The sequence below is a fragment of the Lithobates pipiens genome, unplaced genomic scaffold, assembly GCF_037356315.1.
Source record: "Lithobates pipiens isolate NorthernLeopardFrog02 unplaced genomic scaffold, aLitPip1_a1.2 Scaffold_1, whole genome shotgun sequence".
Taxonomy (NCBI): Eukaryota; Metazoa; Chordata; class Amphibia; order Anura; family Ranidae; genus Lithobates; species Lithobates pipiens.
This window is the reverse complement of record NW_027507685.1, coordinates 208,568,799-208,596,516: the sequence shown is the minus strand read 5'-3', so window position 1 is coordinate 208,596,516 and position 27,718 is coordinate 208,568,799. Positions and strand designations below refer to the sequence as shown.

At 42.1% G+C, this 27,718-nt stretch overlaps 1 protein-coding gene across 1 annotated transcript; it reads left to right on the top strand.

The window, feature by feature from the left end:
- The first annotated feature begins 904 nt into the window (after positions 1–904).
- Positions 905–27,718, top strand: LOC143982466 (olfactomedin-4-like). Its single transcript, XM_077481205.1, has 5 exons — positions 905–1,007; positions 5,157–5,321; positions 14,291–14,503; positions 21,689–21,848; positions 26,521–27,718. The coding sequence occupies exons 1-5, from the start codon at positions 951–953 to the stop codon at positions 27,402–27,404; spliced, it is 1,479 nt and encodes a 492-aa protein (XP_077337331.1). The 5' UTR covers positions 905–950; the 3' UTR covers positions 27,405–27,718.

The window sequence follows — 27,718 nt, the reverse complement described above, 5'->3', positions numbered from 1 at the left end:
TCGTCTCTCACCAAACTTCTACTAACAAAAGATAAACACAAGATTAGCAGAAAGAGCACAAAAGGGTGGCACACTTGGTTTGAAACTTCCCTTTTATAGTGTCGTCATACGTGTGGTATGTCACCACGTTCTTGCCGTTCGGAATTTCCTACAACATTGTGCGACCATGTGTATGCAAGACAAGTTTGAGCCAACATCTGTCGGAAACAATCCCATGGATTTTGTTGTCGTAATGTGCAATCGTGTGTACGCGGCATTAAAGTGTGTCAGATGCATGGTCCCATGCTGTGTGGTTTGGTTCCCTTTGCTAGCCCATGTTTCCTGTAGTAATTTATTGGCTGGTAAAGGAAACCATATAGCACAGCAGGGTACACCAACATTCCACATTGCCAACAGTGTCAAATACAGAAAATCTTAGAGCAAGCATTACCCTAGCCAAGTTTGGTGGTATGGGCAGCAGGGCAAGTAAGTAATAAAGCAGACCTTTATTTCATGTTTTAAAGATAGCGAAAGAATCACTAAAAATTGCGTGTAGGTATTAGGGGTTCATTGGGATGCCATCAGACCTGCAACTTAATATGCTGGGGGGATAGACTAGTGGAGCTGGATTCAGTAATTGCTATTCCTCCCAAATAAGGATAGTGCTTGAAGAGTCTGCTGGAGGTACATTTGCAAATCTAACAAAGAGATATTTATGTTCCTTTATCTCTAAAACTTTTATAGTATTTTACACAGTTATCGAAATGTCATAGCCTGATTGCAATAATTATTCAATTTGTCTATCTGCTCATCAAAATCAGTACATTTTTATAACCATGTTATCATTTACAGTTTTTCACATCCTACTTTTATTAATGAATAACAGTGGGTAAATGGGGGTGGACGTGGCCTTATAGGTATATATAGTGGGACAGCAGAAGGTCATCAGTACAGAAGATCAGAGAGGCACCATGTACACCTTCTTCATTCTTCTGCTCTCCATCTGGCAGACTCAAGCTGTCACTTTGGTAAGTCAACAACAACTTAACAGAGAGATTAAACATTATTAGCCACTGCCATAATTTTAGGGAAAGATTTCCTGCAAAAGCATTGTATTATTTTCTTAATTTTTTAGGAAACACACACTGCAGTTCATATGCGGGTATAAAAATGTACTGCCAATGTCATTGATTGTCATATGACGTTTTTTCTTAGTACATATATTTAAAGCCGGACTATAGCCTTGCATTAAAAACTATGGGGGTTATTTACGAAAAGGTAAATCCACTTTGCACTACAAGTGAAAACTACAAGTGCAAAGTGCACTTGTAAATGCACTGAAAGTGAACTTGGACGTGCAGTCGCTGTAAATCTGAGGGGTAGATCTGAAATGAGGGGAAGCTCTGCTGATTTTATCATCCAATCATTTGCAAGCTAAAATGCTGTTTTTTATTTTCCTTGCATGTCCCCCTCAGATCTACAGTAACTGCACTTCCAAGTGCACTTTCAGTGCAATTTCAAGTACACTTTGTACTTTAGTTTGCACTTGTAGTGCAAAGTGGATTTGCCTTTGGTAAATAATCCCCTATGTGCTATAACATTCAAAGCAGAACTCCAGGCAAACAGCTAAATGGAAAAATTAAATATTTGTAAGAGAACAGTTTTACCTGTCAAAGGATTTGTATTTCTGCCCACTCAGTCCTGAGATATACACAGCTTTGAAACACAGTACTGCTGCTCTATCCGGCAGAGCAAAATACCTGCTTTTTCTCCTCTAATGTTTAGTAGCACTAAGCCCTTGTACACACGGTCGGAGAATCTATCGGAATGAGTCTTATCGGACCGTGTCATCAGATAATCCGACTGTGTGTGGTATGCATCGGACTGATTCTGTCCGAATCTCCGTCCGACCCAATTTTCCAACATGTTGGAAATATTTCCCGACCAACTGGGCCGGACGGACCTAATCCGATCATGTGTAGAGCATTTTGATCGGACCAAGTGCCACGCATGTTCAGATCAAATTCCTACATCAAAGCTATTGGCTACTAGCCTGAATGTAGTCCCATCGTAACGAAATTACGTCATCACGTTCTGAAAGATCGGATTTTTCGCCAACTTGGCCCAACCGTGTGTATGCAACAGTTTCGGACACAATCCGTCGGACTAAATCCGACGGGCAAAATCCGATGGATTTGGTTGGCAAAATCTCCGACCGTGTGTACGTGGGCTTAGGCTCCATTCGCACTCCATTCGAGTGTAGAGATTTGTTGGCGTTTTTCGGGTGTTCTTTTAAGCTTTTTTTGCAGCTTTTTACAAGATTTTTAAAGCTTTTTAGAAGAGCATTACAAGCGTTTTACAACTTCATGTATTCTTGTATAACCGATAGAAAGCACTAGGGGAGGAGAGGGAGAGGAAATTAGGGTTGGAGAGCTTTTTTATTTGAGCAGAAAACACTCGTAAAATGCTCAAGTCAGGCATTCCTATTGAAGTCTATGGGGTCAAAAATGCTTCATTTTTGAGCTTAAGGCATTTTATTTAAGGCGCAGTGTTTTAGAGCTACAAGCTTCAAGCAGAAAATTGCTCAGGTGTGGATGGGGCCTTACAGGTCTTGACCCTCCCTACCCTGGGACTGGTGACCTGTAGACTGATGAGCTCATCTTTCTGTCACTTTACTCCATTCACCTATGAGCATGTCCCATTTTATGAGCACTTCAGCAACTGACTGGCTCCATAGATTCCAGCGCTAATTGTGAGTGAATCTGCCCTTAAAGCAGTTGTATACCCGCACATCTGAAAAAAAAAAGAAAAAACCCTGCAAGGCAAAGGCATAATAAGCTAGTATGCATCGCATCTGCTGGACATTCAGCCAGGCATTCAGAGCACATGCGCCGCTGACGTCAGTGGCTGCATGCAAAGGGAATATCTCCTAAACCGTACAGGTTTAGGAGATATTAATTTTACATAGGTATTTTAGGTAAAAATTACAAATTAAACTACTTTAACTTTTTCCCTTAGTCCCCCGGTAAAGTCTCAGAAATGCCTGTTGATCCATTTCATGCAGCTTTCTCTATTGGGGGACTATACTGCTTTACTGATACTGAATTCAAAGCTGAATTGTCCCTCATGTAGGCTGTGGCTGCTTTTACTACAGAGGATGAGAAGATGTTGCAGAGGGCAAGCTTGTAGCTTGTCAAGTAGCAGCTGGCCACACCAAGCACTAATACATTGGCAGAACTGATTATGCTGCTGAATCCCTTCCACTTGATATGCAGTGTCTTGGAGTAGGAGCAAGTGAGACAAAAATGAAGGAAGGTTTGCTTGACTAAAGGGATGTAAAAAGCTTTTTTTTTATTTATGAGGCTGTCACACAAAAGCATTTAGATGCACTTTAGGAGTTACAGGCATTTTGCTTTATTCTGACATCAGCTGTGAATGTTTTTTTTCAAAGCCGTGGAAAGCAATGTCAGAATGTTTCATTTCAATTTATGAAACAATATACAGTATATGCATGCATTATATTGCTTCTGGTTTTTGCCTCTCTACAAAGTCAATACAAAACTTTCTCAAAGGCATCTCACTTTGATCTTGAACTGATCTTATACAGTAACTAATTGTTGCAATCAAAAATCTCAATATATTCCCAGCAATGTCCTTCAAGATAAATTAAATATGTCTTTGTCTATAGTGGTGAGCTGGTTAGATGCAATGGGGTTGATTTACTACAGCTAGAGAGTGCAAAATCCGGTGCAGCTGTACATGGTATCCAGTTGGTTTCTAACTTCAGCTTGTTCAACTAAGCTTTGACAATAAAACCTGAAAGTTGATTGGTTTATATGCAGAGCTTCCCCAAGTTTTGCACTATCCAGTTTTAGTAAAATTAACCCTATTCTGTATCAGAGCTTATATAAAGTTTTTAGATATTTTTCTCTTCATGTTCCTGTGCCACGATATGTTAGGCTTTCAACTGATATTCATTGAAAGGAAAAGGGAGGAGCGAAGAAATTGGCTCCTCCCATCTATGGGACCAGGGTAGACTAAGGGTTAATATTGGCAGTTAAAGTTTAAATTTACTGGTTAAAAGCCCATGTCGCGGACCTTATTATGTGGTTTTCGTCCTTTTCTTTAGAAAAGGGACAGTTATACAGTTTTGAACATGTTTTTGGTATTAACTCGAGCTGTTATGGCTGAGTTAAAAGTGTGGTATGGTATTATATAAGTGAGTGTCATGGTATTATAATAAAGACATGTTCTTATTGGTTAAACTATATTAAATACCAATAATAAAGGTCTGCGCCGATTTCAAACCATTATAAATGAGGTTGTCTTTTTTTATTTATTTGATTAATTATTATTTATGTATTGTTCTGCATACAGCCCCGTGTGCCTCAGTGAAAAGGTTATCTGACTATATTTCCATTTCTGAGAATTTGGGTGGGTTTTAAACACCCACAATGCAGCGCATAGGACTTTTTTTTTTTTATCTGAACAGGGACACCAACAAAAAAAAAAGCTCATGCAATGTGTCTCCTTCCACACACTGCAGTACAAGGCTGAAGTCCTCTTTTTGCCTGGGATAACAGGGAAAAGCATGTTTTCTTATCTTATCCTTGATCCCTCAACAGCCACCACTCACCCCTTTGCTATGACTTGTAGAAGGGTCCCCCGGCGTCGTCACTTACAATGTCCTGCATTGTATGTGATGATGTCTCAGCTGTAACCACCAGCTAGATTGCTGAAGAGCAGAGGCTGTGGGGGACGGGTTGCATGGAAGGAGAAGCCAGTGGGAGTGTGGTATAAGGTAAGTAAATGTGCTTTTTGGTACGCTAGGCAAAAATTAGTATTTGACCCTGGCAGAGTGAGGGGAGCCTCACGAAGGAGTCATTTTTATAATGTCCCTGGATTTCACCTTTACATTTTGTTGGAACAGGTTCTACTGCAAAGCATTTATTCTCTCATCTCTATGTGTTTTGCTTCCACTGGAAATACATGACAAAGCATCTGGTGTGAACAAAAGGCAATACCAGTGCATTTAACATATTGTAGTTATTTTCATAATAAGATATAAATATTAGAACCCCTTCCAATGATTCTAATTATATTTTAATACTTTGTGTGTTTATCTGTTAGAGCAATTATGTATGGGTTAGTAATGTGTATGTTTTGTCTTTTACAAGACGCAGAGTTTGATCTCTGAATCTGGATCTGGATTCCTTGATGAGAATGGAGTCTGTTACTGCACCATCAACCTCCCAGATACCACCTTCCCGGTTGACCGCTTTGAGAAGCTGGAGATAGCAAACCGCAACCTGACAATCACTGTGCAGAAGGAAATCACTAAGGTATAAATATTGTATCTTCTATATATAACTAGGGAATATAGATTAATATACCGCACAACTGTCTGAGAAGCAAAAGAGGGACACATTTTTAGTATAAGGTATATAGTACACATGAATACGATGCACCATGTTATGTAGGCCATGAAGAATTGATATGTAAAAATGTATTCATTAAACTAACAAATTATATATATATTTTTTTTTATACCAGCAATTTAAATAAACAAATGCAATAATTTTGCATTTAAATATAAGTTTTACTGCAATATAACACTTCTAGTACATTTCTTTGTAAAGGCCTATACATCAGAAAAAAAAACGGGCAAATTACTAAGTGGCAATGAGGCTTTCTGCATGTAAAAGAGGGCGAGGAGTTTGCAGTTGGTGTGTTGAGGAATCCCTCCCCTTTACTGCCAACAGATAAGAAAAAGATCATTAGTATGCTGACTAAGGGAGTTGGGGGAAATGGTGAATTAATAACTAGACGCAAGTATATTTTCAAAGAGATAAAGGAAGGTAAAGTGAAAGTAGGTAAAGTGAATGTTTTGCTTATTGTCATGCTTCATATGAAAATGTTAGTTGTTTGGATGCTATACTGAATTAGTTTCTTCAATATTCTCACCCTGATCAATCTGTATGTAAGGTGTGCTTACATATTTCTGACCCCTTTGATTGGGGAAACTCTACCTACAATCTGGAGAAATTGTGCCAATTGATGGGTGATAGAGGCATTCTGAGAGACTGAAAAGAGACTTATTTTTAAGGTGTGGAGAGACTTTGAGGCCACCATAAGAGTATGAACTGGTGTCTCCCCTTAATGGGGAGAACCTAGCAGTTGGACTGTGTTTTGCAAGGTACTCTTGATATCTAAAGAGAGAAATCTACAAAGATTTTATTTCGAATCAATAGTGGATTGCAAGATGAAGAGACCACCAGTGTTGTGTTAAGACCAGTGAGTAAAGGAAGATGAAGGAGGGGCACTGGATATCTGTAATGCCCTGTACACATGGTCATAAATTCCGATGGAAAAAATCAGATTGGATTATATTGTCAGAAAATTCAAATGTGCGTGGACTCTATCGGACTTTTTCCATCGGAATTTCCGACACACAAAGTTTGAGAGCAGGATCTAAAATTTCCGATAACAAAATCCGATCACATAAATTCCGATGATGTGTAGACAATTCTGACAGACAAAAAGTGCCACCCATGCTCAGAATAAACTAAGAGACAAAAGCTATTGGCTACTGGCCTGTTTATAGTCCCGACATACGCGTTTGACGTCACCTCGTTCAGAACAATAAGATTTTCCGACAACTTTGTGCGACCGTGTGTATGCAACACAAGTTTGGGACAAAATCCGACAGATTTTGTGGTCAGAATGTCCGACCATCAATTGCAGCCTCACTGTGACATCAAACGCAGCCACTGTGTCATCAAATGCAGCCACTGGGCCCATCAATTGCCGCCACTGTGCCCATCAATTGCAGCCACTGTGCTCATCAATTGCAGCCACTGTGCCCATCAATTGCCGCCACTGTGCCCATCAAACGCAGCTACTGTGCTTATCAAACGCAGCCACTGTGCTTATCAAACGCAGCCATTGTGCCTATCAGTTACCGCCACTGTGCCATCAATTGCCACCATTGTGCACATCAAATCCCGCCACTGTGCCCATCAAACGCAGCCACTGTGCCATAAAATGCTCCAACTGTGCCATATCAAATGCTGCCATTGTGCCCCATGAAATGCTCCCACTGTGCAATGAATTGATCCCACTGTGCCCATGAAATACTCCCACTGTGCCCATCAAATGCTGCCAGTGTGCCCCACCCCCCCGGGCGGCGAGCGGTGTCCTCCATGTTCCCCCATGCACCACAGTGTCTTCTCCCGTCCTCTCTTCTTGTCCTCTGCTATGATTGGACGCCTGATAGGCATCCAAACACATCACCTGTCATTTCAGCCAATCAGGTGATGGGTACCTGATTGGCTGAGAGGTGGTTCATAGTCATAGTCATTCGCTTTCCTAACACAGCTGGGTGAACGGCGAGCGCCAAGCATGGAATGTAAAAGAAACCTCTGCGCCAACAAATTACAAATAAAACTAAAATAATAAGTGAAAAAGAAGCTCCTCCCCTAAAGAGTAACAAAGAACTCCTGTGGCAAACTAAGTACAGCGGAATTAATATCAACAGACAAATGTCAATAGTAATGTAAAACTTCCTAAAATGTTATAAGGTAATCTAGGTTTGTAAAAATAATGTACTGTAGAATTTGTAACAGCATGGACCAACATATAGAAAATGCCTATAAAGAATGCAATTGGAGAAATGGTGATGAGAGGAGGGAATTGGAAACTCAAATGAAAAAAACACCATATATCCACCAGATGGCGACAGTATGGCGGGCACATAATACCATTAGTCATTTGACAGAAGCAGCTCAAATCTAACTCTATATTCATATTATAACACTGCATATTCCTCAATTTATACAGCCACTGGGTTTCATTTTGTGAAATTGCTCTCTTCATATGTGTTCCCCTCCAATGTTTGGAAATCTTGTTGATTCCATAGAATGTCAAAGGAGTGGGATCATTATTATGAAAGAGTTTAAAAATGTTTTGATACACTATGGTTTGGAAAACCTTTTTTGGTATTAGCAAGGTGTTAGTTTATTCAGAATCTGAGTTGCCGTGTAATTCTACCCATGTATTGGAGGGAAAAAGGGCACTCCAACACATAGGTGACATGGTCTGAAAAACATGTAATCAGGGTTTTGATCTTAATTTTTTCTTTAGTTACAAGTTACTAGAAGTGTGAGATTTTTTTTAGAAGTGCCTGGTTTTCTTGTTGTTCTATGGGCTTTACATCTAGTACAGAAATGGAAGACAGAACCATCCAGAAACGTTGAAGGTTTCTTTGGGGGGTATGGAACATTGCGAGCTATTAGATTCCTTAATCCTGGAGCCCTCCTATAGATACATTTAGGATTTGAAGGTATTGAAGAATGTAAATCTTTATCTTTTAAAAGTATAGGCCAGAATTTCCTGAATATGGATTCAACTTGTTTGTATTGTCTGTGGAATCCTGATACAAAAGCCACTTCATTTCATAAGGGATTGTCTATCCATTGAAGACACCTGATCAAGTGCTTTGTTCAGTGTCTCCAATGGGTAGCCTTTGTCAAGGAACCTACTGGTAAGTGTTTCTGCTTGGAGAAAAAAAAAAATTTTTTGTTGAAATTGCACCTTAATCACATGTATTGTCCTTTTGGGATAACCCCTATCCACTGAGGATGGTGACAACTGTGGGCTGGCACAAAGCCATTTCTGTCGGTGGCCTTAAAAAATGTCTTTGTGCCAATAATACCATTGTTTTTTGTAAGTGTAAGATCTAGATAATTCACCTTTTTTTGCTAAGTTCCGCTGTGAACTTTAAACCATATTGATTATTGTTCAGTTGTGCCAAAAATATTTCAACTTTGTCTGAGATCCCTCCCAAAACAAGATAACATCATCAATATACCTTTTGTAAAAGGAAAGTGATTTGTTTGTGTTGTTATAGTTTCCTGTTCCCATTTATTTAACACTACGTTGGCCACACTCGGGGCATAGCGAGCCCCCATGGCTATGCCCCCGGTGTGGTTATAGTAGTGATCCTTGGCCCAAAAATAATTGTTCCCCATCGCCAAGTCTAGACCTTTTATCACAAACTTTATCTGGGATCTTTTCATTTTGGGGAAATTCTTTATTTTTATGTATCTTTGGCACTATATAAAACACCAGAAAATTGGGAGCATGGAGAATTATGTAGTCTGCTTCATTTTGATTCAAAATGTGTTTATTCAATCCTTCTGTTACCCACTTTGACAGTTAAGCTAAGCCATTAAGCTTTTTGTAGGTGGCTGTATTATCATGTAACCTTTCATTTCTTTATAGTAGCACCCCCCCCCCCCTTGTCGACTGGTCTGACAACTATTTGTTTGTTTTCTTTCAATAGTTTTATTCCTTCCCATATATGCTGATTTGTGTTATGTTTTTTTTAATTTGAAATTCTCTGGCTTCGTCCTACACCATGTTTCTAAATACCTCTATATAATGATTAGTGCCTTTTTTGGGATTGGAATTGTTTTTCAACTCACTATGTAGAAAATGTTGGTCGATGCTTGCTACACTGGGATTGTTGCTTTGGCCTGCAAAGTGTTTTTTAATGTTTAATTTTGTAATATATTTCTCAATATCTATAAATAGATCAAACTTAACATCTTCATCTGGTGCAAATTTCAAACCCTGATGTAAAACTTCCAATTCTTTGTTTGAAAATTGGACCCCTGCTAAGTTAAAAATACCTGAGTTTAATTGTCTGTCCTTTTCCTTTTCTTTCTCCCTCTTCCTCTTCTATCTCTTTTTCTGTGCGTTGGAAATGGACGAGATCCTGTAAGGCTCTTTCCATCCTCTCCACCTCCCCCCCGTATTGATTTTAATAGGGTGCTGTTCTCCCCCTAAAACTGCCTCCAGAACCCCCTCTTTGTGGTCTAGGTGGATAGTGATTGCGACTCTGATCATAGTAAATGTACTCAGATGGTCTGTTGTCCAAAGGAGTAAACCTATTGTAGGTGGGCACTGGGTATGGAGGTGGATAAGAGTAGGGGTTTGGTGGGGGGTAATTTTTGGATTATTTAGAGGTTTGTTTGTTTTTTTGGGGGGTACCGGAAGTTTTTGGTGTCTTGGCCATTTGTATGAATTTCAATCTCCCTTTCTGCTGATGTTTCTGATGATGAGGTGGGAGGGTCTCCTGCCATTTATAAACTTTATTTTTATCAAAATCCTTAAAGTCCCTTTGATATTTTTTACATTTTTTTTTTTCTTTACAAACCCATCTATCCAAATATGATGGGGAAATAACGTTTTAGCTCTCTCTACATATTCATTATTGGTCTTAAATGGTTCGATTTTTTTCTTTTACATCTGCAATTTTAGATTCCAAAATCACATTCTTAGCTCTGCCTCTCCTAATCATTTACATAAGCTTTTGTTCGCAGGCATTAAAGAACTGGTACCATTCACCCAATGTCCCACCATAACCTAATTTGCTTCTCCATGTCATATTGTAATTGTTTAACCCCCTTTTCTAGATCTAGATTGGGACTGGGGGTCTGTTGACTTCTATTTTGACTTCTTCAATATTGATTTGGCGTTCCTTCATGAAATTAAATACATCCATGGCTTCGTGAGTGTGAAAAAGTTCAAAAAATACAAATTTTTGATACTTACAGTAGAGAATGTGAAAGAAATTACAAATAAAACTAAAATAATAAGTGAAAAAGAAGTTGCTTCCCTAAAGAGTAACAAAGAACTCCTGTGGCATGCTTGTGGGGCACGGGACACTGTTAATACCCAAAGTGTACTAAATAGGTGATCTGCATGGCACTCGCTGTTTGCCTTTTTTCATGCCTATTAGAGCCTGTGGCTCTAATCAGGTGCTTAAAAAAATCCCCTGCCACTGTAATTCAGGCGCCTGGCACCCGAAGAGGGGCTGGGCACCTGAATAGGGGGTGGCAGCGGCGGCCATAGTTAGATTCATGCAATGCATGAATCTATCTTTTGGTGATACAAGGGGTGGACACACTGCCACTGTTGCTAAGGCTACTGCCACCTGCCAGGGCCAAACTCTTACTATTTCTGGTCCAGTTTTTGGAATGAGTGGCTCATGCTGTTTGTGCACTTTTGCCTTCTTCTCTGCTTAATTTACTGCTCTAAGGCTCCTGCACCTTGCTGAGCCTAGACTTTGAATAATATCTTGATATCATAATCTCTATAAATGTACTTCTCCTAACTAAGGCCAACTGTGGCTGACCCAGTGTACCCGCACAGGTGGAGTCCTTAGGGGAAGAATCCATATTTGCCAAACTTTAACAGAGAAGTCCATGATTTGGTGGACTATTGGTCCCAACAGACCTCTGCAATGTTTTGATTCTTTCTCAGGCCTTCTCTTTCTGACCCCCTCTCTGGGATCGGAACCTCTTCCCTTTTTATAATACACAGGAGGGAGGCTGGACAAGAAAAAGTCTGTGAACATACTCAGGGAAGGTGGCAAAATACAGTGGTGTGAAAAAGTGTTTGCCCCCTTCCTCATTTCCTGTTCCTTTGCATGTTTGTCACACTTAAGTGTTTCGGAACATCAAACCAATTTAAACAATAGTCAAGGACAACACAAGTAAACACAAAATGCAATTTGTAAATGAAGGTGTTTATTATTAAAGGTGAAAAAAAATCCAAACCATCATGGCCCTGTGTGAAAAAGTGATTGCCCCCTAAACCTAATAACTGGTTGGGCCACCCTTAGCAGCAACAACTGCAACCAAGCGTTTGCGATAACGTGCAATGAGGCTTTTACAGCGTCCTGGAGGAATTTTGGCCCACTCATCTTTGCAGAATTGTCCTAATTCAGTTACATTAGAGGGTTTTCGAGCATGAACTGCCTTTTTAAGGTCATACCACAACATCTCAATAGGATTCAGGTCAGGACTTTGGCTAGGCCACTCCAAAGTCTTCATTTTGTTTTTCTTCAGCCATTCGGTGGTAGACTTGCTGGTGTGTTTAGGATCATTGTCCTGCTGCAGAACCCAAGTTCGTTTCAGCTTGAGTACACGAACAGATGGTCGGACATTCTCCTTCAGGATCTCTTGGTAGACAGCAGAATTCATAGTTCCTTTTATCACGGCAAGTCTTCCAGGTCCTGAAGCAGCAAAACAGCCCCAGACCATCACACTACCACCACCATATTTTACTGTTGGTATAATGTTCTTTTTATGAAATGCAGTGTTCCTTCTACGCCAGATATACTTGGACACACACCTTCCAAAGAGTTCCACTTTTGTCTCATCGGTCCACAGAATGTTGTCCCAAAAGTCTTGGGGATCATCAAGATGTGTTGTGGAGAAATTGAGACGAACTTTGATGTTCTTTTTGCTCAGCAGTGGTTTTCTCCTTGGAACTCTGCCATGCAGGCCATTTTTGCCCAGTCTTTTCCTGATGGTGGAGGCATGAACGCTGACCTTAACTGAGGCAAGTGAGGCCTGCAGTTCCTTGGACGTTGTTGTGGGGTCTTTTGTGACCTCTTGGATGAGTCGTCGCTGCGCTCTTGGGGTAATTTTGGGCGGCCGGCCACTCCTGGGAAGGTTCACCACTGTTCCATGTCTTCGCCATTTGTGGATAATGGCTCTCACTGTGGTTTGCTGGATTCCCAAAGCTTTGGAAATGGTTTTATAACCCTTTCCAGACTGATAGATCTCAATTACTTTCTTTCTCAATTGTTCCTGAATTTCTTTGGGTCTCGGCATGATGTGTAGCTTTTAGGCCGGGTTCACACTGCTGGGGGGGGAGATCCGGATGTGATTCGCACCGCACTGCAGTGCTAATCACATCCGATCTCCGTAGCGATGCGAGTTCAGCCATACAGATAGTATGGCTGAATTCGCATCGCTCCCGCAGCAAACTCGCACGGGACCCTTTTTTTGGTCCGCAACAGAATCGGATCGCATGGGTGTTCACACCATGCGATCCGATTCCTGTGCGAGTCGGCAGATCGCACTGCGATATGCGGACGGATCTGGGGGTGTCATTAACATATCATTGACACTCCCAGCCGTTCGCATAGGGCAGTGTGAACTGCCGGCAGGAGTAATGCGATGCGGGAAAACGCTGCGGATTCGCGGCGTTCCCGCATCGCAGCGGTGTGAACCCGGCCTTAAGGATCTTCTGGTGGACCTTACTGTGTCAAGCAGCTCCTATTTAAGTGATGCCTTGATTGTGAACAGGTGTGGCAATAATCAGGCCTGGGTGTGGCTAGAGAAATTGAACTCAGGTGTGGACAACCACAGTTATAGTATGTTTTAACAAGGGGGGCAATCACTGTTTCACACAGCGCCATGATGGTTTAGATTTTTTTTCACCTTTAATAATAAACACCTTCATTTACAAATTGCATTTTGTGTTTACTTGTGTTGTCCTTGACTATTGTTTAAATTGGTTTGATGTTCCGAAACACTTAAGTGTGACAAACATGCAAAAGGAACAGGAAATGAGGAAGGGGGCAAACACTTTTTCACACCACTGTATATTAACCTGACCTGGTCGGCCAAATAGCTAACTAACAAATAGCTAACTAACATACAATGCAGTAGGCCACCTGCCTACAATAATATTTAAGGAAAGTCCTGACAATGTACAATCAGGTCCGGAGGGTAGGTACAGCCGACCAGAGCCACTTATAAACAGTAGCAGAGTATTGTGATCTTGAAATAATGCTAACAGCTTCTTCATTGAGGAGTGGAAATGTGGCCTGGCTGGTTCACACCCAAAATGAAGGCTTCCTAAGTGGAGTTGCATAGTCCCTGCACTTTCCTTCCTCCTCAGGAACCTTTCCCTGCTACTATGTGTTGTCCCTGCCAGACAGGAAACCTGTCCCTATGCTGGCCACATGCACAAAGCACGTCATACCCAGGAGGCAGGTTCTAAAATAGTGGTCATGTGGGGTCGGGTGTCCAATCTGACAGCTATCTACCCTGATAGTCATAGAGGCAACAAGTTTCTCAAGGTTTCCTGCCCCTTCTGCATTGCCACTTCGGTCAAGCGCTACCTACAGTGGGGAGCACAGACTGCAAGTGCCTAAAAGTGCATCTGCCAAAACTTTTAATTCTGTTGTGGTTAAAGTAAGGAATGTTTTAATCTATCAGACATTTATTGCTGTGTGTTCTTTTTGGGGAGATGTCCCTTCACTTCCTAAATTGTTAACCTTTCCCCACTGTATTCAAATCTTAAAAAAAATAGGCTTTAAATATACTTTTGTCCAAATCTCCATCATGGCACAAAAATTGTAAAAACATAGTTTTGTTTTCACATATATTTTTAGCAGACTGTAAAGTATACTGACAGTAATAACTACAGATGTGAATTCTCTGTACAGATCTACATCTATCAGAGCACACTGACTGTGTACATAGAGCAGATGAAGAACTTGACCAAACGTGTGGAGATCATGGAGAATGGAGGTCTCTCCTACACTGAGCTGGAGTTTGAACTCATCAAGTTAGAGATCAAAGAGATGGAGACCCTCATACTACAGCTGAAAGCATCGTTTAATGGTTCTAGTGTCATAATAGAGACTCTCTACCAGGAGGTAAGACAAAACTGTGTATTCTCACAATATGGTAAGGGCCTTGTTACTTGTACAAGAGCAATGTTGAACATACCTTAAGATTTTTTATTTCAACAAAAATCTTCCCAAATAAGAGCATTTAACATATGTTATACATGTTATTTTGAAGCCTCACTTGTGAATATGTCTAAAATATCTAAGCCCTTGTACACACGGTCGGACATTCCAACAACCAAATCCCTCGGATTTTGTCCGAAACTGTTACATACACACAGTCGGACAAAGTTGTCAGAAAATCCGATCATACTTAACGTGATGACGTTATTTCATTAGGACGGGACTACGTTCAGGCTAGTAGTCAATAGCTTTGGTCTAGGAATTTGATCTGAGCATGCGTGGCACTTTGTTCGATCGGAATTCTCTACACATGATCGGACAAAGTTTAATCGGATCATGTTGTGGGAAAATTTTATAGCCCAGCTGGAAAACTTGGTCCGTTGCATACTCCGAAGGAAACAGTCCGATGGAGCCCACACACTGTCGGATTATCCGACAACGCGGTCCTAACGGACATTGTCCATCGGAATGTCCGACCGTGTGTACAAGGAGCAGTGCCCCTGCGCTCCTTATGGACAGGCCACCGCTGGTCACCACCATCAAAGGACCAGCAAGCTGTATTATATTACAATTTTATTTTTGTGCTTGAATATGCTTTAACTGGAGCATAGGGATGAGCTCGAACATCGGCTGTTCGACCGTTCTTCAAATTGCGAGCGTTATGGGCCGTTTGTGCCAAATTAGAGTGGTGCGTCACGGCCCATAATTCACAGTGCATTGCTGGCTGATGATTGGCCAAGCATGCACTATGACCCGCATGCTTGGCCAATCGCAGCTCCGTCTCTACAGTGAGCCATAATTGGCCAAAACCAGGGTGGCTTTGGCCAATTATGGTTCAGGGGGTTTAGTACACGCCCCACACTATATAAGGCCGCCTGGAAGTCGGCCTTGTATAGTGTGTTCCGGCGTGCTGATAGAGAGAGAGATAGGAGAGAGAGATAGGCAGTGTCATTTCATTTCTTTTGAGTTAGAGCAGGCAGGAGGCGAGTCATCTGCAGTTATCTGCAGTGAGTGTATATATATGCATCCTAGATGTTGTGTATATATATATATATATATATATATATATATATACACACACTGTATTCAGTTTAGCTAGATTCGTTCCTGTGTACTGTGTCCTTTGCACAGTGTGCACTTAAAGCTACCCCAATTGCTGGTGTTCTTCTGTTCCGATACCACAGGCAGGCTGCTGCACTAATTACAGTGGGGGTACTGTGTCCTCTGCACAGTGTGCAGCCAAAACTACCCCAATTGCTGGTGTTCTTCTGATCCTATATCACAGGCAGCTGCAGTAATTACAGTTGAGGTACTGTGTACTCTGCACAGTGTGCACATAAAGCTACCTGATTGCTGGTGTTCTTCTGATCCTATACCGCAGGCAGCTGCAGTAATTACAGTTGAGTATTGTGTGCTCTGCACAGTGTGTACTTAAAGCTACCCCAGTTGCTGGTGTTCTTCTGATCCTATATCACAGGCAGCTGCAGTAATTACAGTTGAGGTACTGTGTACTCTGCACAGTGTGCACATAAAGCTACCTGATTGCTGGTGTTCTTCTGATCCTATACCGCAGGCAGCTGCAGTAATTACAGTTGAGTATTGTGTGCTCTGCACAGTGTGTACTTAAAGCTACCCCAGTTGCTGGTGTTCTTCTGATCCTATACCACAGGCAGCTGCAGTAATTATAGTTGGTGTACTGTGTACTCTGCACAGTGTGCACCTAAAGCTACCCCAATTGCTGGTGTTCTTCTGATCCTATACCACAGGCAGGCAGCTGCAGTAATTACAGTTGGTGTACTGTGTACTCTGCACAGTTTGCACTTAAAGCTACCCCAATTGCTGGTGTTCTTCTGATCCTATACCACAGGCCATCAGCTGCAGTAATTACAGTTGGTGTACTGTGTACTCTGCACAGTGTGCACATAAAGCTACCCCAATTGCTGGTGTTCTTCTGATCCTATACCACAGGCAGGCAGCTGCAGTATTTACAGTTGGTGTACTGTGTCCTCTGCATGGTGTGCACATAAAGCTACCTGAAGGAAATTGCTGGTGTTCTCATACTAATAATACTACAGGCAAGCAGTTTCTTCTGCTAGCTGCAGTATAATCATTATATACGTCCCAGCTTTGTGCAGCTACATCTCCCTGCAGGCCATTAATATGTCTGGAAGGCCAACAAGGAGAAGCAGACAGTCACGAGCCAATAAAAGAGGGCAAGTAGGCTCTGTGTCTACAGGCAACAGTGCTGGTCGTGGACACGCGGTGCATCCTCATCAGCACGTGGCCATGGGACACGCTTGTCCTTTTTTTCAGCAGCTGGCCATGTTGAGCCGCAACATGCCGAAGACTTGGTAGAGTGGATGATCAAGCCATCCTTATGCTCCTCATCCTCTTTCACCCAGGTGCAGGGTACTTTGTCTGGTGAAGCAGCTGCCAACGTGGCCTCTTCCCTCGGGTCAAAGGCATCAGTTACTCCTTCCCTAGTCCTCCTGAGGAGTCCCCCAAACTGTTTCACCACAGTGTTGGGTACATGCTCCAGGAGGATGCCCAGCGTTTTGAAGGCTCTGATGATGATACCCAGCTAGAGGAAGGCAGTAACATGAGCCCAGATAGAGGGGGTGCCCCAGAAGGACAGCAATCTGGCAGTCATGTTCCTCCAGCTGCAGCATACTGCCAGGTTTGCTCCAATGATGAGGAGGGAGGGGATGATGAGGTCACTGACTCCACATGGGTGTCTGATAGGAGAGAGGAGGAGGAGGCACTTCTCCAATGAGGCAGGATGCCCCCCAGGCTTAAGGAACTTAAGGACTGCATCACACCACAGAGCTACACATGTTCAGAGCTCTGCCTCCGCATTATTCCAAAAAGTTCTTTGGTGTGGGCCTTTTTTGAGACGAGTGCATGAGATCACACCGTTGCTATTTGCAATATATGTCTCGAGCGTATCACGCATGGCCAAAACATCAGCAGCTTGGGCACCACATGCTTGATCAGGCATATGTCGGCCTGCCATTCAGTTCATTGGCAAGCGTACCTAAAAGACACACACCAAAGTACAAAGCGGACCTCTCCTTGCTCCTCATCAGCTGCGATCGCCAACCCCGCTATACCTTCAGTCCTCTCTGAAACCTGCACTGAGAGGAATGAAGATGTAGAATTAGGTGTGTCACAGCGAAGTACTTGTGGGCAATCTGCTATCTGCACACTGACGTCCGATTGTACCAGGCAAATTTCCCTGCCCTTGCTGCTGCACCGCCGAAAGAAGTTCACTCCCAGCTATCCACATGCCCAGCGGTTGAATGCTAGCTTGGCTAAATTGCTAGCACTTCAACTGCTGCCTTTTCAGTTGGTAGACTCTGCCCCCTTCCGTGAGTTTGTGGAATGTGCGGTTCCTCAGTGTCAGGTACCCAAATGCCATTTTTTCACATTCTGGCTCTCTACCGCCATGTGGAAGGCAATGCCTTTGCCTCGCTGGACAGGGCGGTCAGCAGTAAGGTGCATATTACCACTGGCTTATGGTCCAGCAGGCATGGACAGGGATGTTACCTATCTTTCACGGTGCATTGGGTGACTCTGCTGGCAGCTGGGAAGGATGCAGGACAAGGTGCAGTAGTGTTGGAGGTTGTTCCGCCATCACACCTCCAAAATGCTATTACTGGTGATTCCTCCTCTCCATTTCTTCTTACTCCATGGCCTTTTACTGTGCTTTGTCCTCTGAACCAGCGGTGCTCTTTAGGCGTTCAAGGGGCTTGGCAAGTACACAGGCAAAAAGATGGCATGCGGTGCTTGCGCTGGTGTGCTTGGGGGACAGGAGCCACACTGGGGCAGATATTCTGTCAACTCTGCAGGGGCAGGTCGAGAGGTGGTTGACGCCATGCCAGCTTAAGCCCTCCAACAGGGACAACTGACCCATGTGCCCTGTGTGGCTCGCGTCCTTAACTTGGTGGTGCAGCGGTTCTTGGGCAGGTACCCAGGCTTACAGGATGTCCTGAGGCAGGCCAGGAAAGACTGTATGCATTTCCACCGGCCATCAATGAGTACCTGTGCAACTATTGCACCAGGACAGGGTCAGGGGAGCTTAGTTTTTTTCTCTACGCCAGTGGGCCATGATCAAGGATGCATGCATTGTTCTATCACCTTTTGAGGAGGCCACGTGGATGGTGAGCAGTAACAGTGCATGCATCAGTGACACTGTCCCCCTCTTGTCCACCTGTTGGAGCACACTCTGCGTGGAATAATGGACAGAGCACTTGAGGCAGAACAGAGGAAGAGGAGGACTTCCTTACCTTTCAAGGCCCCCTTTATCCAGACAGTGTTCCTGCTGGCCCGCCGATCACACAGGAAGAGGATGAGAAGGAGGATTGTGTCAGCATGGAGGTGGATCCTGGCACTCAGCATCAGCAGCAGTCTTTAAGGGATCATTTACAGTCCCAAGAAACTAATGGACTTGTATGTGGCTGGGAGGAGGTGGCTGCAGATCATGTCATCCTTAGTGACTCAGAGGACTCCGGACTGAATGCCTCAGCAAACCTACACTGCATGGCCTCCCTGATCCTGCAAAGCCTGCGGAAGGATCCTCATATCCATCGGAGAGGGATCATTACTGGCTGGCAACCCTCCTTGATCCACGTTACAAGGGTAAGGTTGTGGATCTTGCTGTCACAGAGGGAGCAGAGGATGAAACATCTTCAGGAGGCCTTGCAGAAAGGTCTGTGCAACGCGTTCCCAGAGACTGGGAGGTTAAAAATTCCTGGTCCTGGGCAACGTGTTGCTGAGGCTTCGGTCAGTCACAGAAGGAATGGTGGAGAAAGTGGCTGTCTGACCGATGCATTCAGACAATTTTTTAGTCCGCAGCCCCAAGGTATGACCGGTTCCAGCAACTATCGCCAGTGTCTGATTTACATGGTGCAGGAATACCTAGGGGCAATATTAGACTTGGACACCTTTCCCACCGAAAATCCTCTGGGTTACTGGGTCTTGAGGATGGATCACTGGCCAGAGCTTGCACAGTATGCAATTGAGCTACTGGCCTGTCCTGCATCCAGCGTTCTTTCAGAACGCACATTCAGTGCTGCTGGAGGCTTTGTAACTGATAACAGGGTGCGCCTATCCACCGACTCGGTTGATCGACTGACCTTCATAAAAATGCATCAGTTTTGGATCACCACCAGCTACCAAGCACCTGATGCTGATGTAACCAAATTTTTTTTTGAAATGTCAGATCCCTTCAAGGCTGCCTATGTTGATGCTGAGTGACTATCCTCTTCCTCCTCAATGATCATGCTGATAGCTTGTAAGAACATTTTTGATTCTGGGTACTGCCACCAGTCGCTAAGGCCCAATTTTTCAGCCCCTGTTTAACAGGGGCGTGTAATTACAATTTTTGATGCAATACTTTGCAGCAGGGCCCATTCCTGCACCCACCAGGAGTAACTGTGAGGTGTTGCAGTGTTGTGGCACCAGTGCCTAAGGCCCAATTTTTCTGCCCCTGTTCAACAGGTGCATGTAATTACAATTCTTGATATAATATTTCACAGCTGGGTGTTCCAGTGCCCACAAACAGTAACTGTGAGGCCATACAGTGTTGTGGCAACACCAACACCTTAGGCCCAAATTTCTGCAGAGCATATAGGGCAGGCCCCTACTTTCAAACATCCAACTTACAAACGTCTCCTACTTGAAAATGGAAGGAGACAACAGGAAGTGAGATGAAATCTACCCTTAGGAAGGCAAATATTTTCCTGTAAGAGTTGATATGGGAAAAACGTGTCTCCTCTCCACTGATGCTTTATCACCAATTCTTATTTCACTAAAAACTCTAAATTTTCAAAAAACATTTGTCATTGGGACAGAAAGTGAGGTGAAATCTTCTGAAGAGGTGCACAGACAGCAAAAAAAATGTTACAGGGGTGATAACCCTTCCCTATGTTTTCCAAAAAGCTTAATAAACTGAAAATGTACCAGTTCAAAATTACAAACAGATTCTACTTAACAACAAACCTACAGTCCCTGTCTTGTTTGCACCGCCTGTATACTGCTGTTCAGAGTATATTGGACCTGGGGGCCCCACACCTTTCCTTTTTTTAATTTGGGTGGTTCCCCTTAATATCCATACAAGACCCAAACGGCCTGGTAATGGACTGGGGGGGGGGTACCCTTGCCATTTGTCTCACAGATTTTTATCCATATTGTTGGGACCAGACATTACATTAAAGCCGCAAGCAATTTTAAATGACTTGTATTCCTTTAAAGATGTCATTTTGCGCAGGGACTGTTCTAAGCACGGGAAAGACACGCCACTTTACAGGCATACTATAGACACCTCCCAGGTATGATATTTAAACTTTTTTTTAAGCATCATTAAAATCAGTGCTCCCAAAAAACGGCTGTTTTTAAAACTTTTTTTTTGCATTGATACCCCCTGTGGCAGACCCCCGGGTCCCCAAACCCTTTTTAGGACAATAACTTACATATTAGCCTTTAAAAATTAGCACTTTTGATTTCAAACATTCGAGAACCATAGACTTTAACAGGGTTCTAAAGTTTACATGAATTTTCGGTCCATTCGCAGGTTCTGGTGCAAACCGAACAGAGGGGTGTTCAGCTCATCCCTACTGGAGCATTGTCTTACTGTACTTTGGCCCTCTTCAGAGTGATAAATAAAATAAAATGGAGACGGGTCCTAAATCGGTCACTAGGGAGCTAAACTGGAAAATGATTACTCAAAAAATGTTTAGAGCGGTAAAGAAAAATGGATGCTGTATATACCTAATTACCAAAATATTTAAATGTATATAAGATATACAATGTGGACACTTTTAGGTAGGACTGGGTCACATTTCATGACCATAATGATGTTGTGATATTTCTATGGAACACCCAGACATGCAGAAAGATTAGAAAACATGCCAGATTGTCCATATTGGTCATTGTAGACACACCCTTCATTTCTATAAACACTGAGATGTATGTTCCTATTTAAGTGAACTTGTGCCAAGACTATGAATGGTAAAGTACTTACATACTCTGAACAAGCAGTGAAACACTTTAAAACAAGTCTTTACTAATTTGTCTGTATTTTCTTTGTAGATTCGTAACATTACCATCATGGTGAACCAGTTGGAAATCTATGATAAGAACAACGTGCTGGTAATCAGACGGGAGATTGAGGCTCTGAAGAAACGCCTGGAGGAATGTGAGAAGAACAATACAAAACCAAGCTATCCTTCCCTGCCTTCACCTGATATTGGTAGGTTAGAAGAAAGACTGAAATTCAGGAGACAAATTATATATTTAACAATGTATTACGATATACAGAACCCATGGGCCCTTGTCCACACTTTGTTGCCATTTTTGGTTCTCTCCCTCTAAAAGTATCTAGGTACCTGGCTGTCAAACTGAACTCCTGACTTCAATATATTGAGTCATTGTCCTGCAACAAGTATAAAGATGAGTTCTGTTTTTCTGAATACTTGTACTGGGTCAGATACTTAGAAATGATTAAAGTTGGCGATCATAACAGCCAAGCAACTAGAATTTTTGAGAAATGGTTGGCCCCATATTTCTTTCAGTCCAATAGTTTATACACCTGCCTAATTATTATAAGCACAAGATATATTTTTAGGCCAAAACAGATAAGGGGATAAAACAAAATCAAACTTTAATGCCTATGACAGCTCTGAAGGATAACACCTGTTGGGTAGGTCAGAAAACTTGCCATGGACATGGCTCTCCCCTGTGGTAAGTGTAGTATCAGCATCTCCTTATTCTGCTCTCACTTTATATTTCCTGCCTGCAGTGCTGGAAGGTTTTTACACACATTGAACCTAATGCCATCATTAAGCATAAATCATAACCCTCTCTGCTGTCAGGTGGTTTCTTCCACTGGCCCTGTATTGCAGGATGTGAGGTCATATACAGTACTTATCTTCCTGTTACTATCTCATAGATTTATTCAGTCATTGGGAACTAGAAAAGGCAACTTTGTAAGTTCTCTAGGCAGATCTCCTATCAGAGTTGTCACAACACTAGTTCAGTCGTAAGGGATCATCATTGTTACATGGAAGGAATGAACCAAGTCCTATACTCCTTCATACCCAGAAGTAACAAGTGTGATGTACATGATCTCTGCCTCACCCTGCACAAAGATTTTACAGCTAGTGGGATAACAATCTAAGTACCAACAGATTAGGAGTGACTATCACTGGGGCAAGTCAACTGAGCACATACACATGGTAGCTACCGGCACATATTAATGGAAACATGCACCATTCACACTCACCATCCATAATTGCGATTCTGACCTAGCTGTTATGCCCAGAAAAAATGTAACAGAGCTTACACTATGATAACTTCTTCAGAAATGCAGGATTCCTACATTTCTAGCTAAAGCATTAAGATATTAAGCTTAATGATTTTTAAATATTTTATATTGTAACTATTTACAGAAAATATATTACAAAACAGACATACAACTGTAAAAACTGGATTTGAAAGTGAAAAGATACTTAAAGTAGTTCTTCAATCACTTTTCAAGAAATTAAAAGCCAGCAGCTACAAAAGTGTAGCTGTTGACATTTAATAATTAGACACTGACCTGTCCCAAGATCCAGCGCTGTCATCATCGCCTTCAAGCCCAGGCACCACATATTAACTGTGGGCAGCGGGCTGTGACTGCTTGCTGCTTCACAGTCAGCTGCTCACTGCACATGTACAATCTAAATAGTCCCGTATCTTTCTTGACCTGTGACAAATGTGAAGGAGGATGGAGGAGGAGGAGAAAGAGCGGAACTTGCCCTTTTGGGTGAAGTTACGCTTTAAGTTAAGACTATCTTTTCTTTGATACAGTGCAGAGATCAGGTTACTTGAAGAAGGCCTATTTGATGTTCCAAGATTCACTGGCCCTTGTAGAGTGATTCTCAGCAATAATTAGTAGTTCTGATGGTAAATTAAGAGTCCCCAGCTGGAGCCATCCTTTCATCTTTCTGAACAGGGTGTGGCTGAACCAGCTACACCCAATCTAAAGGTCTGAGGAGTGTGTTGTAGGTATGTTATAATGTGTTTTGTGTATTTATTTTATAATGCCAACTCCTTGGTAGATCTAGATTTCCATAGGACAGTGTTCCATGGTCTGAAAACCAGTACATCATTTATCAGGATGAAATTATGAGTTAGAGACCAGACATAATATATTTCTGATGTGTATTCTTCCTATAAAGTCTAATTGATAATATCATCCTTCTAAACCTTTAGATATAGTCGTCTTTGATGTCCAAGTGTCATCTTCTTCTATATAAACGTAACCACTTTTTAGGATGGTAATTCCATTCCATCAAGAATTCTGGTACATGTTTAAGAATGAACACTGATGATCAGCTGTAGGTCAATATCAGTCAAAAAGATGTAGCGCTGTCTCCTGAAGAACACGTGCTATGTGTTTTGAAATTTAATGTTACACCTGAACTGCAGTTTGGTTTGGGTATAATTATTCCAAATTTTGAACTCAGCATCAGTCTGACTGGACTATAGAGTGTTCAGCCTGGCCATAAGGGGCACTGTCTCTTCTGGCAGGCATAGGAACACAGTCTGGTTGAATGCTTTAAGGTTACTTTCTTTTGGAGCCAGCCCAGTGGGAGTGTCACTCTTGCTGTGCTTTCTGGGAAGGGGTACTTAAAATGCGGATGTCACGTGGTTCGGGGTTCCAGTCCAGAAGTATGTTCTGACTCCATGACCCTGGTCCTCCCGACCAGCCCCCAGGAAGGCTATGGCCTGGGGTGCGGATCCACCTGACTTTATGTCTCTGGGCTGGCTAGCCCGAGGCAAGGAATCTAAGGATCTAAGGATCTCTGAAAGGATTCAGAGGTGGTCCGGTGCCGTCTTCGGTTTTGGAGAGGCCCTGCAACGTCGTAGCTATCCAGGGGAGGACTCTTCAGTAGAAGGCCACGCATGGGTTGGCTTCTTAGCAAGAGCCTGGTGAGGATGAGGGACCTAAGTGAATCCAGTTTTGTGAGGTATCGCCGAACCGACTGAAAAATACTGGTACCATACGAGTGTTCTACAAGTATTCAAGTTTCCTTGTTAATGTTCTACAACAAAGTCTGTGGCAGATAGTTGTTCTTGATTTAAGCACCCTGTTGGCTGCTAGGCCTTGTGAGAGAGGGACTATCCAACTAGAGTGAACATCCAGCTGTGAATGGCTATTCTCTGGATTTAGTCAAAGTAAGAAAGTTCTTTATTATTGACTTTGACACTCCTTGTACACATGGTTGGACATTCCAATCACAAAATCCGTCTGATTTTTTAGGACGGATTTTGTCCGAAACTGGTGTTGCATACACACGGTCGGACAAAGTTGTCAGAAAATCCAATTGTGCAGAACGTGAGGACGTTTGTTCCTGACGGCACTACGTTCAGCCTAGTATCCAATAGCTTTTGTCTCCTAATTTGATCTGAGCATGCGTGGCACTTTGTCCAATCGTTTGTAGAGAATACCGATCAGACAAAGTCCGATTGGATCATGTTGTCAGAAAATTTTATATCCAGCTCTCAATGGAGCCCACAATTATCCGACAACACGGTGCGATCTGACATTTTCCTTCAGAATGTCCGACCGTGTGTACAAGGGCTAAGAGTACCTGGACTTTTCTCCTAACCCTCTGATCCCATACTGAGAGACTGTTCGTTAACTACGTTTTTGCAAATAAAAGCGGATCTGTCGTCAGTCTCTAAAGTTTCTGGGCCATCTACCATGGGAACCCCTAGACACGCAAATCGAGATGAAGAAGGTAATGGTAAGCCCAATCAAACCAGCAGCTCCTTCGGGGGGTTAGTGCTACAAAGACAAAAAATTTAAGTCAATATCTCAGCTCCCCAGTTGTGTATTTCTAAGCCATAAGACCATTTACATCAGAAGTTCTTTGACAACCCAGGGCTAGTTGAGGTTTATGATGCCTCTGCATTCCATCTAACTGGATTGCTTTTTGTCAAATGTGTGGACTATCATGACTGCTTCATCTGACTGTCTTGCTAATAACTTTGGAATTTTGGGGAAAATTAGGATGGATTTGTGTTTAACCTCATTTCCCCATTCTCACCACATATTCTTAGGGTTCATTTTAGTTTCTAATCATTTTTATTGCCAAAATGTAAAAATTACAGGCCTTACAATTCCAAACAGGTGGGAATAAAACACAATCAATCATAAACAGCCATCATGAACATTCAAAGATGGTAAAGGTTCATAAAGAGGTATTGTTTGGGGTTCATTTTACCTCACTATCATCATACCCAGCTTTAACCAGGATCTGTTGCATTGCTTTGCATGGACAAGGCACAGATTTTTTTAAACTTTTTTGCAACTTTTTTTTATCATCTGCCTTGCTTCTTTGTCTCTATGTGCACCAGATAACGTGGTTTACTAGTTGCTCCACATGTGTTTATGCTAATTATATATTTTTTATCTTTTGTGTGTCTACATAATTTTGTCGCCTTTCAAAATTCTATGGTTGAGTCATTTTGAGCCGATATTCCTCTTTTCCCAAAATAACATGTGGAACAACCATAGAAAAGCGACAGGGGGCATAGAATAAAATTCGCTCACTCTTCCCTTTCCTCCACTATAATCATCATTCATAGCCAACCAAGAAAATCCATAAATATAACACGTCTGTATGTCAGATTGATTTACCTACAGATATTGCAAGCCATTGAAATCACACCTTGTCAAATGTCCAGTGATATAGTTAAGCCGACAACTTGGTATCATCCATGAATAAAGAACTTAGTCAAATGTAGCAATGCCTGATATTACAACGTGTTCTTAGCAAAGCCTTGGCTGGTCCAGATGTTGCATTTTGCTGCATTTACATTTTGTTTTGTATTTTTTATTTTATTTTTTTATTTGTTTATTCTTTTTTTTGCAGGTACTTGTGAACATGGTCAAATCAATAACATCAGCAAACCATTTGTAGTCCAAGTAAACTGGATGCTAGGCAACTATTTGTATGGAGGATGGGGGAGAGATTCACTACTAGGAGCTGATCAGAATGTCCAGTGGGTTGCACCACTAAGAACTGATGCAAGAATGATGGAAACTCTGCACGTCTACCCTTCTTATAATGATCTCACAATCTACAGTGGTGCTACAGAGAGGGTTCTCTCAAGGAGGGCTAGCAATGGCTATGATTATATTTATACTGATTGTGGTCAAGGTGGTGGAATGATTTTGTACAATAACATGTTGTACTATAACTGCTATAACACCTTGAACATCTGTAAATATGACTGGAATAAGAATGTGTATTCCAGAGCAGCTCTCCCTGGTGCCACATACACAAACCGTTTCTCCTATTCTCACACTGCTTTTCAAGACATTGACTTATCAGCTGATGAAGAGGGTCTTTGGGTCATTTATGCAACTGAGCAGAATGCTGGAAATATTGTTATCAGCAAACTTAACGATACTAGTCTTGCAGTACTGCAGACCTGGAACACCACCCAGTTCAAACATGGAGTCAGCAATGCTTTCATGGTGTGTGGGGTCTTGTATGCTACCCGAGCCATCAGCACAAAGCAAGAGGAGATCTTCTACATGTATGATACCAAAACTAATGAGGAAGGGAGGTTGAGTGTAGTTTTTGATAAGATGAAGGAGAAAGTGCAAAGCCTGTCCTACAATCCAAATGATCACAGGCTCTACATGTATAATGATGCCTACCTGATCCATTATGACCTCTCTTTCACTTCACTATCTAAACCAAAATCTAACATTATACATTCCAAAATAAACCCTATCCAAATCAAATAGATCAACCAAAATAAAATGAATCCAAGCTACTCCAAGTTGTATGTGTCAGATGTTGTAGGACATCCATTTTCATCAACTATGATCACCCCAGACAAACCGTAACAAAAAGTGTGAAGATTTCCAGATTATTCTAGTTCAGAAAAAAAAACAAAATACATGGGAATGCCTATTGAATAACACTGATAATTATACTGTACGTGGGAATATTTAATCTTTGTCTAGTGACATTTGTTCTGAATCAAATGAAATGATGCATAAATTCTATGTAATTTCCTATTAAATAATAGTAAATAAATAAATGCTTTAGCATGGAA